Source organism: Malurus melanocephalus, unplaced genomic scaffold, assembly GCF_030028575.1.
Source record: "Malurus melanocephalus ecotype Western Australia unplaced genomic scaffold, MMel_1.1 scaffold_22, whole genome shotgun sequence".
Taxonomy (NCBI): Eukaryota; Metazoa; Chordata; class Aves; order Passeriformes; family Maluridae; genus Malurus; species Malurus melanocephalus.
The window spans coordinates 3,113,416-3,131,691 of record NW_026623254.1 but is presented as its reverse complement, the minus strand read 5'-3'; the positions used below and the strand labels follow the sequence as shown (position 1 = coordinate 3,131,691).

The 18,276-nt window shown below is 37.2% G+C and overlaps 1 protein-coding gene across 4 annotated transcripts in view; it reads left to right on the top strand.

The window, feature by feature from the left end:
* Positions 1-18,276, top strand: part of ERC1 (ELKS/RAB6-interacting/CAST family member 1) — a 269,145-nt gene that overhangs the window by 5,946 nt on the left and 244,923 nt on the right. For all 4 annotated transcript variants that reach the window (XM_057390065.1, XM_057390061.1, XM_057390063.1 and 1 more), the window contains exon 2: positions 4,794-5,629. In XM_057390065.1, coding sequence (XP_057246048.1) covers positions 4,961-5,629 — 669 coding nt within the window. In that variant the 5' untranslated portion in view covers positions 4,794-4,960. The remainder of the gene's footprint in view (positions 1-4,793; positions 5,630-18,276) is intronic.

Sequence of the window (18,276 nt, the reverse complement as noted above, 5' to 3'; positions counted from 1 at the left end):
CAGGAACACCTGCTCTCTGAGCCATTGGTTCACATCAAATACTAGTTGTAGGGGGTGAATGTGACAGCACTGGTAAACACATTTTACTGGATTCCTTATGCTGAAGTTTGATATAAATGCAATCCTTCCAGCATTTCTTACATTTCTGCTACWCCCCAATATAACTCTTGTATTGAAAATCACCAGATCTTTTGACAAGGCTCATGTTTCTGTTCCTGCCCTCTTTCATCTCRTAATTTCCCGCATGAAGTTGTGCAGGTGGCTTTTTACTGCTCTTTCAGCATGGCAAGCCCTGATCCAGGAGTTCCCAGCTTTTGGCCTGCTTTGAATTACCATTTCCATCATGAGTGGGTCTGGATATTACTATACTTATTTGATTTGTAACTTCTTTGCTATTTTGAGGGAAGCTGGGTTCTCTATTGCTTTTCACTGCCTAGGACTGGGCTGTTGTAATGAAACAGGTGGATTTTAGTTGCCACAGGCTGCACTTCAATACATTTCAATGGCTGCTGCCAGGTTATAAACTTTTCCCACAGTTAATGGTGTCTGTCTCTAGGTGTTTTTGGACAGTCACCTGTGATTTGAGAAGACATTTTTCTTAGCTGGCACTTGAAGCAGGATGTGCTGTTACYTATTTTAAAATTTTTATACAGAAAATGTGTTCATAACTGTCCTATTTCAAACCTTTTTCTACAATATTGTGTAATTCTTGCCTGTTCTTTTTCTGGCAGTCCTTCTTTCCAGTTTTTCCATAATCACTAGGTAGCATTTTCAGCTCAGGCTAAAGCAGGTCAGGTCTTTGTGCTTGCGAAGGTGCTATGCCAATTTAAATATATACAAATATAAATGTGTATATAAAGTTTTTACTTGGCCTGATGTGAATTTTTAGTATTTTTTTATTTGGCTTGCATATAGAATGTTCTTTGAATTTTTTGTTCTCTTTATGACCAGCAAACAAGAGAATTTTGTTTCATAATTGTAAAGTTATACAAGCTGTCTTGAGGAAAAATGGTTTAGCACTGGATTTGGCTGTTTTGTTTTTTTAAGCTCTTTATGTTTAGAGTTTCTAGGGGCTTTTTTGTAAACTTGGGTTAAGGTTTCTATATTGGCAGAAAGAACAAARGTTTTTGAATTCTACAGGAGAATTTGCAAAGGGAAGATGGTTCAGATGTTCGCAGTTGGACAGTGTTCCTTGTGGTTACCACCATCTTGTAAGGTTAAGGGATGATTTATTTGTGACTAAATTTAGAGTCTTAGTAGAAGAGGAAAATAGTAACAGTGCTGCATGCTGGCCTCATGGAAGATAAGAAGACCACACTTGTGAGATTCCCAGTAAAATGCTAGTGTTGGTCAGATTATTGAAAAACTAACTTTTCTGGTTATGATGTTRTCTGAAAGAAATCTTCAATTTACTTTTGCATCGGCTCTGGGAGGAAACTGGAATTCTTTCTTCTTCCTGACTAATTGGTATTGCAAAAAAGAAAAGATTTTTTGTCACTTTCCAGGCTTTGCTGTTTCCAGGATGAAGGTTGTTTTTTCTAGTGTGATTTGTATTAATATCTGCTTCTACAATGAAGTGATATGGCCAGTGATAAATGCTACTAGAAAAAAAATGAGAAAAAAAGTTAAGATTTATCTTGTAACATTTTTTTCATTTCTAACTGTGGCAAATCTGTGTCAGTGGAAATTGTGAAACTGGCTGCATGTGTGGAAKGATGTATTTAGTTAATATTTGGAATATTTTCAATTTTGAAGTCTAACATTGCTGCAATGAAASCTTCAAGAAAAATACTGGAAGGTCACATTTGCTTGTTTCCAAAGACAATTTTTCTTCTTTATCTACTGCTTTTGTGTGAAAAAAAGTGCAGTGTGATGCATGGCAGCAATAGCAGAGTTCTTCTCCCTGAGTTTTAGCAATGCCAGCTCTGGGAATCCTTCCCGTAACCCTGATCAACAGCTAATTCTAGCACTTGGCTTTCATAGCTTGAATTATTGGATTTTTCCGGAGTAGCAGAGGGGATGGTGCCTACCTGTGAARCAAATCTTAGAGCCGAGTTAGCGCAGGACTGGTGTTTCCAGTTGAGGTGGATGAGAGCTCCCCTGCCTGCCCAGGATAATGGAGGATGGTTCCTGCACAGCACTGCTGTGGTACCAGCTCCTCTCTGCTGCCTGGGAAGCTGCTTTTTAGTCAGGGTTATTGGCCACTTTTGTTTACTGGAAAGCATTAATAGTTTAACAAAATGTTTGCTGGTGCAAGGAGGAGGCAGTTCTGTGGTTTTCCACGTTGAGGGTGAGGAACTCATTAGAAATTATTTAAATACTTTTGAGCTTCTCTGATGTGTTAAGGACCTTACCAGGTGATATTTCTGTGTAGCAACTTTTAAACTCAGTGTTTTKGGGTAAAGTCCTTTAACTGAAATGCACATAAGTCTAATCTTTTGGTTCAAGTTAAACTCATCCAGAGCTGTTAATGAGTGTTTGCCCTGATTTACTGTGGTGAGTTTTTAGCAAATGAATTAAGTGCTGTGATTTKGATTAATTTTCAAGAGAATCCTAATGAATGCAAGCTCTCGGTGGAATGTACTTTAGTGTCTAAGAAATCATATCTGACTTGTTTTGAGTGCTCAAGTGGTGTCACAGCAGCATTTTTAGCATTTTGATATCTCAAACAGTGAGACTAGTCTRAAATAGCTTTTCTGTTTGGAAGAAGTGTTTTTCTTCAAGATCTGGGGCACAGTGTCTTGCTTATTGAAGCAACTTCAGTGGAACACTGTAGACTTTGTTACATAGTTTATATTTCTGTACTGTTTTGCATAAGGATATGTAGTTGAACTGGAAGAATTGTAACTTGCATTAAAAAAATACATCTGTAGGTGTTGCTTTGGTAGATAATTTCAATTAATGCTGGTGGCTTTTTTACCTTGGCCTGTTCTCCTTTACATATGTGCTCTAAAATATTCTGTAGCTTTATTGTTGCTAGCTTTTCTTGTCATATTAAAAAAATAGAGTAAGCCCTTGAACATCTTGAGAACTGCTCACAAAGCAGTATCAAATCCATAAGGTCTGTAAAATTACTCATGCCATTGTATCATCTGGGAAACTGTGTGAAAATGACAAAGTGCTGGCTTACCCTGATCTTGTTTTCMATTTAAAGTTTAAATTAAACATCCTAGGACTATTTCTCGTTGTATCCTTTCCTATACTAACCTTTCATTCCAAAAGGAAAACTGCTTTATTTTCATAATTTTTACTTTTTTTCTTTCTACCCTTTTCCAGTATTTTTTTGCAATACTATTTTATGGTCTCTTTGCCTCCACCCACTTGCAGTATTTCTGCAGTTTCTTGTTTTAATGTATCCTTCTTTTAAACTTAATCTTTGTTTGCCCAGTTGTGTCACAAACATGCTATAGGGTTTGAAGAAATTGTTTCCTAATCCCTGGCAAACCTGACTTCTGAGCAGAAGGGGCAGATAAACAAAAACTGGTGTGAAAGGAAAGATGTTGGGACATATAAGATGCTGCTGCATTTTTGGACACTTACTGGTATTCTTTCATCTAATGGGATAAGGAATTTTTCAATGTTCTAGTTTGGATTTCAGTTGAGCCCAACAGTAACATGAAATAGTTCACACTGGGAAAAAAACAGCTGGGAAAAAAATGAATGTATAGTGGAATAAGCTCTACAGTGTGGTAGTTTAGTTACATTTCTTGTTTCTCTAATAGATGTTTATTCTTAACTGTGATCCCAGCCCAGAGTCCCTGTGCTGAAGAGTTACCTGTAGCACTCGTACARCAGCATCATCTTGCACTCCAAAAAYAGGGGATTTTATTGCATGTGCCACTAGATTCCTTATTTAAAGAAAAAGTAGAGGGGAGAAGGCACAGCAACATGATGATGTTTTACTSTTCTGTGTTTTAAGAGGTCCCTGCTGATGAAATGTTATTTAATGGAATTAATCTCAGCTGGTTAATGAGAYGTATATTTCAATTAAAATATTTTCTTAACCTGAGCAAAGATTTAAGTTTTGTTTTCTCTCAGTCTAAATGTGAGTCTAGAAGCAGTTTTCAGTGGATTCTTCTGTTGAGAGAGATTCTCTTGTGAATCTCTTAACCTTGTTGGTCTCATTGCTACGACATTGTTACTCTTTCAGATTTGCATCTGTGCTTAAGTCATGTGGTCACTAATGATTTCATGATTATTCYTACTTTTGGTTCTGATTCTGTGTTTGAAGTAGGGCTGACAGCAATGCTAGTGGAACCWGCTGGTCAAGATCATGTCAGAGTCATTTCAGTCCATCCTGCCTTCCCATTTGCAGGATGATTTCACAGCACAAGGGTTTAGAAACCATGTCCTATGAAAGCTGGCAGTGCTTGGAGGAAAGAAATACTACTGAATGATTTTAAATTTTGATTCTCTCTTACTCAGAAAGGCAACAGGTAAAGCATTAGGGCTAGTTAGAAATAGGAAAAAAGATTTACATGGCTTCTGAAGGGTTTTGTCATGACCAACAAAATTATGGCTTGAAAATTGTTGGGTTCTCTCTTCATTGCCCCTTTATTATGATACTGTAACAATAGAAAAGCAAGAATAGAAGTTCTTTTTTGAGTTTAAATATTAGAGTTTAAATAAAAGATTGCTTTATTTTGTTTGTGTCAATTGAAAAATACTGCAGAAGTATAAAGGTAGTAAATATACTTTATTCTAAGGTGGGACAAATATTTGGTGATAAACTAGGTATTTAAAGCATTCTTTTTATTGATACAGCTTTTAATGTGTTATTCTTATTGATACAGATATGGTCCTGAACATCGTGAGCACGTGACTTCAAAAATGGACAACCTGATCTGTTACAAGTTGTGATTGGCCTTAAGTTGACTTCTAACCATTGAAGAGCTTAACAGGAATTCTCTCATTCCTGATTTTTGCCTATCACTGATTGCCTCACACCACCAGCTTAATCATGTATGGAAGTGCTCGTTCYGTGGGCAAGGTGGAGCCGAGCACCCAGAGCCCAGGGCGTTCACCGAGGCTGCCGCGGTCACCTCGCTTGGGCCATCGTCGAACCAACAGCACAGGAGGCAGCTCTGGGAGTAGTACTGGGGGTGGCAGTGGGAAAACCCTTTCTATGGAAAATATTCAGTCCTTAAATGCTGCCTATGCTACGTCTGGCCCTATGTACCTAAGTGACCATGAGAACGTGGGTGCGGACACCCCAAAAAGCACCATGACTTTGGGCCGGTCGGGGGGACGGCTGCCTTACGGTGTCCGGATGACTGCGATGGGCAGCAGCCCTAACATTGCCAGTAGTGGAGTTGCCAGTGATACGATTGCGTTTGGAGAGCACCATCTCCCKCCAGTGAGCATGGCATCCACTGTGCCTCACTCGCTGCGCCAGGCCAGGGATAACACCATCATGGATCTGCAGACGCAACTCAAAGAAGTGCTGAGGGAAAAYGATCTGCTTCGCAAGGATGTGGAGGTGAAAGAAAGCAAGCTGAGTTCTTCCATGAACAGCATCAAGACCTTCTGGAGTCCTGAGCTAAAAAAGGAGAGAGCTCTGAGGAAAGATGAAGCTTCAAAAATCACCATTTGGAAGGAGCAATACAGAGTTTTGCAAGAAGAAAACCAGGTTTGTCATCTAATGTCACTGCTGTGTTAGTGTGGTAGCATGATTAAATTACTTTAATAAACTTGCRTGTCACATTTGAGCAGCTAAATTAGATTGGCGCTTTTCTTGGGTAATTGCTATGCCTAAGACATGTTTTCCATTTGCAAGCCTGTTTTAAAATGTTTTTGGACAGACTGGTAAACCACCTTGAGTGCTCGTTTTTCCCTGGGTGTCATCTGAGTTTTTTCCCCCTAGGGCTGATGGTAACCACTCAGCTTCTTTTTGAAACTATTTATTCTGTTTGTAATTAATATTTCTGTGCTGTTTACCTCTTGAAGCATTTTCTGAGTTGCGGAATGTACTAACTGCTGATCCTAAATGTAACTGAACTGTTGCTGAATGTTGACAGGTTGCCATTAAAAACTAAGTTAAAGTTACACTTTATGACTTTTTTGGTCATACTTTAGAGTTAAAACCTCCAGACATGCAGTTTTTACAAACAGATATAAATTTTATTCTTAGTTAGATTTAAGTAACACTTTAATACATGCTCATCTATTCTTTTATCATAAACTCTGCATGTCTTGTTATGCAACTATTATAAAACACCCTACGCCTTTCTTTGTAGTGGTCTGGCCAGTTACAGAATAGGCAGAAGAACAGAGTCTAGGTCTTTGGTCTTGTGCATCTTAAAAGCATCTCCAAACTAACATGAAACAAAGAGGTTGATTAAAATTGAGGTCTCTTTGTAGTCWGTTCTACTGATTAAAAGCTTTCTTAATGTTGTCCCACCTAGACCTTCTTACTGCCTTAGTAAATATTTGTCTTTGAATGAGTGTCCTCTTGTTTAGTTGTTTCTAGACAAATGTGAGTTCAGCATCTCTCTGGACTCTCAGGTAAAAAAAATTCATTATTGTTAGAGAGAACAGGCCCAGTGTCCAATTCCAAAGGCTCCCTGAGATSTAAGTCAGCCTTTGTCATGACAAAATTACTTTTCCTGTTGAGCTTTCCAAGCAAGCTTATTGACATCGTTTCCGTAATTCAAGTATGACCATGYTCTTTTAGCTTTTAAGGTATAGTTGCTATTTTAGGCAATGCTTTTTGTAAGATTGCTTTAGAAGGTGAAGGAGAGAGGGAAACTGCTGGAGGAAAAGGGTCATGCTGGCTATGCTTGATGTGTACTCTGCTTCCAGGTAGGCTGTCTTAAATAGTAAATTACTTTTGGGTAGTGATTAGTCTACTACACTGAACCTGTCTGCAKTTTTCTTTTCACTTTTTAAAGAGCTTGAGTTGAAGAAAGTGAGTAGTTTTTCCTGAGATAGTGTGAAATAATTTAATGAACTTGTCATGTAGCTTTATAGCTGTATTCTTACCAAATGGCAAGTATCACAGTGTGGGATTTGTTAAGGAGTGTGACATTTTGTGTTCACTTACTTAGGTCATTTTGGAGAGCAGAAAACATGAAGTTAAATAATTTTTATTGCTAAGGTAGGATTTCTTTAGAAGGAGTAATGTAATGAAAATACTAGTTATAATGGTGCAATACCAGGGTAACAAATATCTGGACTACCGATTGCTCAAGTTTCTGGTGTTCTTTGTACTTCAGTTGCMGGTAAGTCTTCTATTTCCCAAATTCTTTTCATTTTTAGCCCTGTTTTCATATTAAAGAGAATGCCTTGGAATACAATAAGATCTTTTCTGAAATTGGTTTTGACATTTGAGGATGCTTTGTAAATCTTTCAAGAAAAATGGAGTGAATGTATGGTTTAGAATGGATTAAGCAATTGCTAAATGTGAATACATGAGAGAACAGTGATTCCTCTGTCTTAGATTTTTTTTTCCTTGTCTTTCCTTYATCCCCTAATTAAACATTTACAGATATTTCTAGGCTGCTGTTTTCTAGGCAGTCACTGTAATTACTACCACACTGGTAGATTTGTATAACTTTGGTCCAAAAAGAAGGGTGCAATTTAAAAGTAAAGAGGTATTATTGCATTAAGCTGTGAAAACTAAGAATGCTAATTAATAGATTATAGTTAGCGAACAGTGTGCTCTAATTAAATTCTGAATTGGTTGTGTCTTCTATAGCCTTTTGGAGTTGGTCACTTCGGCCCTTTATGTGGAAGATCACTTTAATAGGATTTTCTAATTAATTAAATAGACAATTAAATTAATAAAAATTAAACTGAAGAAATTAATAGTAATTAAATAGACTTTTCTGTTTAGACTCTCAGCAAGGAGTTTCCCAGATCCTTTGGGGGACGAGAAAAATACCTTCATTACCTATTCGGCCTCCTTCTAAAATGAATTCCAGTGTAATTTTAGGAACAGGAGTTTTAGACTTTATTAGAAGTGATGTGCTGAAATACTCATGTTAAAGACTTCTTGCACGTGCAGTGCTTGTGCTTTATATAAAGTTTATCTCAGACCAGTTGTGTTGTTAAAAATGGAGCCAAGATGCTGGCTGACTCATGCCATTATCTGATAGTCATCTCAATCTCTTTCCTGTGGTCATGGCTCTTTATTCTCCTACACACATGATTGTCCCTGATTGTATTACTGTTCTTGTCACCTCAGCTTGAGTGATTGAATTGCTGCTTGGTTAAAAGTACCGGGGCCCTGGTTGATTGTTACCTCAGCCTTCAGTGAGTAAATGCACTGGTATCTTTGGGTTTTCTTTCCTGTTTCTTGGGAACATGTGCAAATAAATGTATTGCTTGTTGATTTCCATTTTTTTTGCTTGTTGATTTCCATTTTTTGCTTATTGATTTCCATTTTTTTCTTATTGATGAAGAAATTTTCTGGATTCAGTGAAGCTCAGAGAATGAGTGGGGAGATTAAAGAGCACACCACTTGTCCTGAGGCAGGCACATTCTTTTACTTTTCCTCTTAGGGCATCAGGTAGGAGGATGTCTTGGATATGATACTGAGAATGCCATGCACATTTGTTACTGATCTTGGAGAGACAGAAAATCCTTTCTTTTCATAAATGGGGGTTGTTATTGGCATCTCACTTTGAAGAGCTCAAAACCAAACATGGAAAGTATTCCTGTAGTTAACATAGATCCTTGAAAAACATGATGGTTTTCAGTGCAAAGAGGATTAGTTAACCAATCATTCTTTCCAAGAAGCCAAGAGGAAAGTGCAGATGATTGCTCAATTATGCAAACCCATGCATATTCAAGGAGGAATTGATGAAACCAGTAAACAGGAGCTTGGTTTTGGCATGGTATCATGCTCCTCAGCATGCTTTAGTGGGAGCTGTATTTTTCTGAGTTGAAAAATAACTTTTTTTAGTGTGTGTGGTTTAAAGTTTCCCTGGAAACCTCTTCATCAGAAGCCAGAAGAGGAAGGGAAAGACAGTGAGTATATTTTTCACTGTGATAGAAATAATTTGCCTAAAAACCTGGGCAGTGGTGGGGTGATGTTAAACTCAAGGATAGAGGAATTCCTCTCAGTTGAAACTTGCTTATGACAAGGTGCTTGTGCCTTAAAACAAGTAGGGCAATGCAAATTTGGAGTCTAACGCCCTGCATTGAAATTTCCCACATTCGACTGATCTACTTTTAAGATCAGATTTATGTTTCAGCTAAAATAGTGTGGTACTGCTGAAAACATCTTTTTACTTTGATGCATTTCTGTGGTCTTTTGTGGTTAGAGACCTTGGATGTCTGAGTCAGAGAGTTTAACCTAGAAAATATTTCTGAAAGGAATTTCACCTTCCTTAGGGTAAGCATTTGAAGAACTTTGTACTTTGTTGTTGATGGAGAAGTGTGATGGATGTACTCCAGCATTTCACCGGCATTCTTCTCCAGAGGCAGAAGTACTTGCCATTTCTTGGTAGTGTGTAATGAGCATCTCACTTTTTAAAATGTGGTTCTCCATGTGTTAACTTCTTAAATGATTTGGCTGCTGCTGTTATGAGACTGGCTGGGCTTCTAATTGAGTAGATTCTCTCTCTGAAAATCAGATTAGTTCTCACTTGTCCATTGATTAAWTTTTTTTCAATTGTGTATAAAAAAAGAATTGATATGTCTTAGTGCTGTGTTATTCTATTACTAGTCCCATTCTGAGTTAGCTATTAGTTGATAGAAAACTAAGCTTTCTTCCATTATGGGTGTTTGATTGTGTAATATGTAGTTCTATAGGCCTTGCTTTAAGGCATTCTCTGTATCCCAGAGCATTGCACTTAAATAATTCCTTCGATGGCAGATGCCTGTTGGCTCTCTAGAATGCTGCCAGCTCTAAGGTTGCTTCTGTCTTTCCCCAGTTCCAGCATGAAATTATAATTCAATTCTCTTTTAGAGTAACTTAGAACCTCCTCAAGAGTGCTTGGAATCTGAAGCATTTATCAAGTTGCAGCACTTTGTAGCAACCTGAAAAATTATTGTCTCATTACCCAAGAGAACACTCTGTGTTCTGTCTTTTTTCACTTCTTAAGGGAAATAAAACTAGACTTTGTGTGCTTATCTGTATTCCCCAATGCTCCTTGTGTCCCACGTTGGGTTGCTTTGAGCTGTAGCATAGGMTGAACAGCTGGTCTCTACTTGATCCATTAAACATATAAGGGGAATACTACCAACTTAAAAGCAGCTTGTAATAAAACGTGTGACGTCAGTGGTGCTGTTGAACTTAGTAATTTAACTGCTTTTTTTGCTGTTAAGCTGGAGCAGGGATTACTCTAAATTCTGCAGAACTTAGAGCAGACKCTTCCTGCTATATTTCTTTCTCTAGTATGTATTTAGACGGTTCAGGTATTAGACTCCTAACTAGGGTTGCAGTGTGTTATTCCACCATTTAGTATAAATATTCCTGAAGTGTCTTGTCTGTAATACTGTATTTCTCTAGAAACCGTTCCTTTCAGCATTATCGTATTTGTGATGTTGGAGTTAGTAATTTTTTCTCTTAAGTGTTGTTGCTTTCTAAAGTATGAGTTAGGTAGGTGGAAACTGTGCAAGACCTCCTCTTAGTCACCCAGTGAACTGTTAACAATGACAGATGATGGCAATAGTGCAGWGGTGCCCCTATATTATAGGTAATTTCTGCTGATGGTACAGCTTTTGAATGCCAATTCCAATATTCTCATGTGTCGGCCTTACTGTACCTGGTATTGATCCAAGTGAAAATGAGAGGAGCACTTTAGGTGGAACTGCCAGTCCATGGAAAAAAAGATTGTGTTTGTGCTGATAGTACTTACGTCAATCTTCATGTATGCCTCCAGGACCAAAAACTGAAATAGAACTTTTTTTAAACTCTTTTGAGTTTGGTGGTATTAGGAAGTCTCATGGATTTGAAGATGATCCGCAGATAGGGCTGCTGTGACTAACCTGTTAATTGGAAAGAATAGGTTTTTTTTCAGTGAAATACACTTTCTCAGATCTCATTAACAGTCCATTTAATGCTTAATATGTTAGTAATACAGAGGAACTTCTGTATTTAGGATAAAAATTTGCATTTATGTATCTGTATTCTGAGATAAGAGCTAGAGGCCAAAACAGTTTAGAGGGGACATTTCTGTACTCTGAAAGTGGTACATGAGTTGGGTAACTCATAAAGAGCAGTCATGCCAACTATCTGAAGTTGTAATTGAAGAGAGAAACATTGTGAAATGATGCTTTAGGCTCAGGTGGCAGGAGGGGAATAAGGGAATAAACTTGGTGTGCTCTACATGTTCCAGTATATAACTCCTTTGAATTAATTTTTTGTGTGCACTTGTGTTTAGTGAGCACAATGAAAACCAGTGTTTTCAGTAACAGTGATTTGTGGTGACTTAAAATCCTCAACAGAAATCAGATTACAGCTGCTTGTCTGCAAGTAACAYAGGTATTGAGGATTACACTACCTTTTCCTTTGAATGGGTAGTGCTTTATACTTCTTCCTTATAATTTTTGATGTCATCTGTTGAACACATGGAAAAATGGCTGCGTTTGCTAAGTATCGGATCATAATTATATCTTCAGTTTTTGTCTGAAGATAACCATCAGTAGACCTTGAAAAGAAAGTCTTTTCAGCAAAACTTAGTTTCATAACCCACAAGGTCTACATAATTATGTTTTTGCATAGTATTTTCAGATTGCTATTGGGTTCTCTTGGAAAGGTCAGAGTCACCATCTGTAGTGGAAAAAAATACAAGGACAAAGTGTATTTAGTTTCCTTCTGGGGTGATACCATTTGTTACATCTACGTGATTTGTTTWGTGCTTGCTGTAGCAGTACCCTTGGGCTGTGAAGCAGAAAARGGGTGTTTGGTTATATTGGCACCCTTGAGAAGCAGGTAACAGCAATCAAGGTTTTGCAAAGTGCCACTGAACTTAAAAATCTTAGATCACAAAAAAACCTCCTTGATTTAGTGATGGTTTTGCTTGCAAAGAATGTTAAATAGTCTGTTTTTATTTATCCTGAGATAACTTTACTTTTTTTTTTCTTTTATTAATAACCTTGGATTAAACACTAAAAACTTCTGCACTGTTTGGGAAAATTGAGGCATTCCAATATACATCATGTTTTGSCATTGCTAAGTCAATATTGACATTTAAACCATATAAAGAAAAGAAAGGAAGGATCTCTTGTCCATATCTGGATCAGTATTAGAAGACATCTCATAATAATTTGCATTTTTGTCGGTTCACCTTCATTAAGAAGGCCTTCTTATGGATTTACTGTAGGAAGAGATTGTATTCTTAAAGAAAAAAAAAAAMCARCCCATAACATCCCAAACTACACCCCCCCAAAAAACCCCACTAACCCAATCCCCCCAAAAGCATAAAATAGTCTTGTATTGCATGTGTGCTCCACAAAAGTGTGATCTGAGCGTGATCAGATGCCTAAATATTTGCACAGAACACCATAAAGGTTTTTTTCTAGTGATCATTGCTTAAGAAATCAGAGGAGTTAAACTTATGTATAACAGTTACAGGAATAAATACCATGTGACTGCCTTCTTCAGTTTAATTTTAGCAGCTTCGTTTGTAAACTGGAATGCTAAGTAATGTACAATCATCAGTAAACCTAAAGAGCTTGATGCTTGTTGCTTTTAAGCTATTTGTTGAGCTGTATACAACGTTTTAAAATTAATTTATGTACTACTTCGTATTCCTTCTGCTATTTTAATGATTAAAGTGTGTTAGCAGTGGGCTGCTTTTGCTCTTCTGTGGTTGGAGCTACTGGTCCAGGATCCCCTTGAAAAGGGGATTTTTGAGAGAGAAAAGTTAAGTCCTTGCTGCTCTGTGCTGCAGGAAGTTCCTGTAAAGATTGGGTTTAAAATCTAATGATCATCATCACTATTTTGGGAAACAAATAGTATTAAGTCAAGAAGGTTGAGCAACTGACTGGAGACAGGTTCTTCCACAGTTTGATTCTACTACATCAAAAGGAGTTTAAAGGCAGTGTATAGTTTTCTACCAATGTTGGGCAGTTCATTGCAAGCATGAAAAATAAGATCAGGTCATTGGGTGATGACTTTTTGAATTTAATGTGTAGCACAATGAAAATACACTTTTTATTGAGGGAGGAAGGAAGAAATGGACATCAGCTGTCAAATAAAAARATATTTTTCAGTGCTTTGCAAACATAGCAGAGAGGTGGAGAATAATTTTCACTTTGAGGTGCTTTGTTTAATGCCTGCTCCTGTATGATATCTGCACTGTAATCAGGTTCTGTACTGTTGTACAGATTTCTGCTTCTGCACTGGTACCCTTTCCTACTTCTTCTCTTCCCCTCCTTCCCCTGCTTCAGTGGGCTGGAGAGAGAAGAAGGGTGACAGCCTGGCTTTGGAAAAACAAGCAAGTAATAAATGGTAGTCCAAAATTAACTAAGCCTCGCTGGTATCTGTATCAAAGCTAAGTATGGTTGCAGTTTTTTCTGGCCAATACGTTTTGTGTCCTTGTGTTCCCACGAGCAGCTCTATGGAGGAACAAGCACTTCACTGGAGAGTCTTTCACTGTCTAAAACATTTCACAGATGCAGCCTTCCACATGAGACAGTATGCGTGACATTAACTTGATGGATTTTTTTCATCCTTCTTATCAAATGATCAGGTAGCAGCTACCTTGGGTGGTTAAATTTTGTGAACAGATGGTCTTCTAATTATATGTTGATGTGGATTCCAAAGAATACAGGGCCACACATTTATTCTGATGCTTCCTGTCACTTGTTTCTGAGATTAAAACAAATCRGCACATGAACTGCTGCCATTCAGAGATGAAAACCTTATTTCTTCAGGTATTTTGTACAAGATCTGTTTCTTCCATAGTAGTTGATTGTTCTTGGCATTAATATATATTACTATATATTAATACATATTAATATATATATAATATGAATGTATATACACYCCCATACAAATCCTGCTCTTTTTAAATGCAGCATGGTGAAGCTTGTGTACCTTTTTTCCCATGCAGGAATCACAAAATTCTGAGTAATTATCTGATTTTTAGTGGAATCATGTCTCAGATGATAAATACTTTTGTTTTTTCAACTGAGGGGAGAGAAAAGYTTTCTGAACATTTGTTTGTGTTGTAGCATATTATCTTTGAGCAATCTTGTCCTTCCCAGTCCTTGTCTCAGGCTTAACCTGTTGTTAGACATGTTCTTTTTTTWAATTATTTTATTTTTCTGTTGGCATAATTTATTAGACTTTATTCTTACAAGTGGATGTGTGCTCTTGGATGAGCAGAAGCAAACCATGGAGCAATAAAAGTAGCTTGAGATAATTAGAGCTCATTAGAGATGTCCTCATTAGAGATGCTGCAATTGGCTGCGTGAGTATCTGATCTCACAGCCAGAAGCCTCCACAAAGCTGATTCTTACRTCTCTTTTGAGAGATGGGAACATTTGAAAGTAAGCATTTGATTTGCTAAAGGATTCAGGGCATCATACCAAAGCTCTTAAAATGTTAGAAATGTCGAAAGCAGCACAGCTAAGAAACACCAACTTGTTTGAAAAGTAAATTGTCCCTATGGAAGATACTACCCTTCCATAGTCAATAAATGCCTTGGATCTGATCTAAAGAAGCTGTTGATTGATGAGAAAGAKATTGTCTTTAAGAATGGTCATATTTTTGGATTTGGCATCAGCTAAAAAATTTTAATGTGAAGATTCTGAAAGTATTTTTGGCTTCTGTGGCAAGAGATTTCAGTGTTTCTTTGTTGGATGAGAGAAGGGAATCCATGGAGAGGGTGACAAAAGCTTTAGGCTGAGAATTAGTGCTAATACATGAATCGATGTATCCCAGAATAATCCTGAAAAAAGGAAATGGGCAGAAAGAGCAAGCATAATAAAGGCTTTTAAGTCGTTTGTGAGGAAATGCTGTGCCCTGTACTGGAGACTTAGGGAATAACTGCCTTATTTCCCTCGATTGGGTTAATGAGGAGAATAAGATTCTTCAGTGATTCATTATTCATCTCTGTTCAGTTTAGGAGTACAAATGACAGTGTTGTGATTACTAGGGTGCAGCTTAGTTAAATACTCGTATTCCAGTGTTTTTCTGATTATGCAGCTCAGTAACTCTGATGAGATGGGAGAGGACAGAGTAAAAATCTGGATGATTTTTTGATCTCATATGGCATATTTGTGTGGTTTACACTAGCATAACACATTTATATACTTTTCAAAAATCTGCCTTTCATATGCAGATAGGTCAGTTTTAACAGATGTCATTGCTTGTGAAGATTAATAATTTATTCAGAGTAATTGCAAGAAAGGCTTACTGCCATAGGTGTTCTTTTTTTTTAAGGGTTGAGGAATTGCCCAGTCTTCGTCAGCCTGTGTGTCAATTGAGCCAAGTCAAATTCCACAAATTATTTGTGGAAGCTGTGATTTGGAGGACAACATTTAAACMTTTCTCCCTCAGCTGGTATCTGATGGGTCAGGCTTGGGCATATGGTTGTGAGCCTGTTAATGTGTAACCATTTTAATAGATCTGAGAGCTTAGTGACTCAAAGGAGGGACCTTTCTAAGAAAGAGTAGGTATWCTTTCATACGAGAAAGTAAATAGTGTGCTCTATATATGCAGTCAACASCACTTTTTATGGGTGAAGAAAATAAACTCAGTCATTTTATGATCCTCTTTACAGGGATGTGTTTAGGCTTTCTGATYGCTATGTCTGGAATGTTCCAAAAAATTGAATTACCTTCAGTAATTTATTTGGATAGAGGGAACCTGAAAAATCACCTTGCAAAAAAATGAGCAGTACAAGTTTTTCTTAATCCTGATTTAATTTTGGTATGAATTAGCAGATGGTTTTGACAGAATGACAGAAAAGCTTTAAGAAGCATTCTTTGGTCAAGATTTATGGGAACCTCTGTGCACAAACTTGACCAAAGAGTTGGTAGGTGTGGGCACAGCTGTGTGTGCTCTGGTTATGATTTGTAATCCTTTCTGCTGTTGTGTAATGTCCTAGGAAGATCCTTATATTAGTTCCTCTGCTAATTAATCCTTTATAAGCCATTCAGTTGGAAACTGTATACCTTCAAATGTTGCAGAATTTTATGAAAAACTSTGCTTTTACGAAACCTGTAATAATTTTTTGAGCTTTTTTGTTTTAAGTCCCTAAATATGTTTACAACTTGACTTTAAAATTAGGGTTTGCACTTAACATATAACAGTTGAACAAGTGTGGTTGTACTGCTGTTACATTCTCTGTCCTCCATCCTCCAGAAGAAAGATTCAAAATCCAATGTTTGTGATTTAAAGAAGGTTCCAAGTTATCATTTCTATTCAGAAAAAGCTGCTTTTTTTTTTTTTAATTGCTAAAGCTGGGAATGCATTCAAGACTTGCCTTGTAAAACTGCATGCTGCGTTTTCTCAATGCATACTCCATTTAGTGGATACCTATTAAAAAATTATTCCTCTCCTCCTTTCCATTTGGTTGAATCAGCTCAAATCTGTATTCCTTTGAGAGGCCTGCAGTCTGTCTCCTTTCTGACTGTGAGAATTGTCATTCATTTATATTTAGCACCACTTTTTTGTTAATTAACTTTTTTGCTACTGTTTCATGTTGGACTTCTTTAATCTGAAAGTCTGGGAATTTGTGGACAAAATCATTAATTCACTTTATTTTATACTTAATATGGTTGYTAATGTTTCTTTGTGAATTTCTGAATGCTAGACAGTCTTTGAAGATGGAGCTGGGAAAAGCAGATCTGTATTTCACAGGTTGAGCTTGTTAGCAGGTGATTTKCTGCAGAAAGACCTGATTATTAAGGGTAGACAGCAGCTGATGCTGTGACACCTTCATATACACTGCATATAATTGTGCTGATTAACACTTGARTGAAGGATACTAATTTTAGTAGTGTACCAAAAACAAGGTCAATATGCTATATAGGCTCATATGTAGCTGAAACTGAGGTAAGGTTTTGCTGCTGAGCACTTAATTTTCTGAAATTCTACTCTGTCCAGTAGAACTTGATGCATAGCAGATTTCTCTACAAAAATGCAAAAGTAATATTTTTTAATAAAAATTGGTTATTTTACCTCAGTATTTTTATATTGTCACTGCTTTTTCTTTTAAGGGGAAGATATTATATTTTTCTTATTTTCTTTTYCATTCTCATGGGATGAACATTTCTGCCCTTAATATTCCATTCAGCTAGGCTTCTTTTGTTGGTCTTTAAGCTATGAAAATCAGTAGTTCCCACCTTTTCATATATATACTGCAAACAGAAATGGTGTTTAACTTGCAAAACTTGTTACTGTGTGAATGACTTCATATTAGTCTTCATGTTTTTGGAGTGATGGGAGGCCTGGTGAAAAGGCTGCCCTTAATTGATGAAAGTCACTTTCTGCACTGAGTTGGGCAGGTWTGCACACAGCAGAGTGACTAGTAAGGTATTTTGTAATTGAAAAGATGGCACATAACTGCCATCTTTGTGGCAGTTTGTGATCTCTGAGGTTCTGCCAGATGTRGCAGATACTTTGCATCCCTTGCACACTGCGTCATAAACCTGAATTACGAGTCATGAAAGACAGTGTGTTAGTCCCTGCAAGTTACAAAACTGCTGTTAATGCCATAAAGAGATTTAATTTCCAGTGGGAAACATCTTCCCTTTTAACCTGTGTTAACATGCTCTGAATTAACATCTGTTATTTTAAGAGCTTTCGTCTTCATGTCAGGTTTTTTGTCATTAAAAGATGCTGTTAACCAGCATGTTTGATCACACCTTTAATAGGTGCTATTAAATGAAGATGATAGGAGCTTATCTAAAACATGAASTATGATGTATTAGACAAGTATTTTTATTAGAACTAAATGATTGTACCCCAATGTACAACACTTAGGGTGTAGCTAAAATGGGTAATTTTTCTTCCCAAATTATTTTATCTCTTATGTTCTTTTGGTCTGATTTCCTTTCCCCCTTCAGCGCCTGGGCTGGCTGTTGGGGGATGGGTAGCATAATAATTTTTATGTCATTTTTGCTGTTGGAATCATTAAAATTGCACAACTTCAGTTTTGTGCAACAGGTTATGCCCTAAGGCACACACCCATTATGTATCCAAGCTCCCTGTTCACATGGCTGACATGGAAACAGGAAGGGTTTTCATGGAGTTCCTCTAATAATACCTCACGTTCAAAGCRCAGTTTATGCTGACTTCATAGTAACAAATAATTTGTGATCTGAATGCCCAACAGGCAGATCAACAACAAAGGAGTCTGACTATCATAAGCT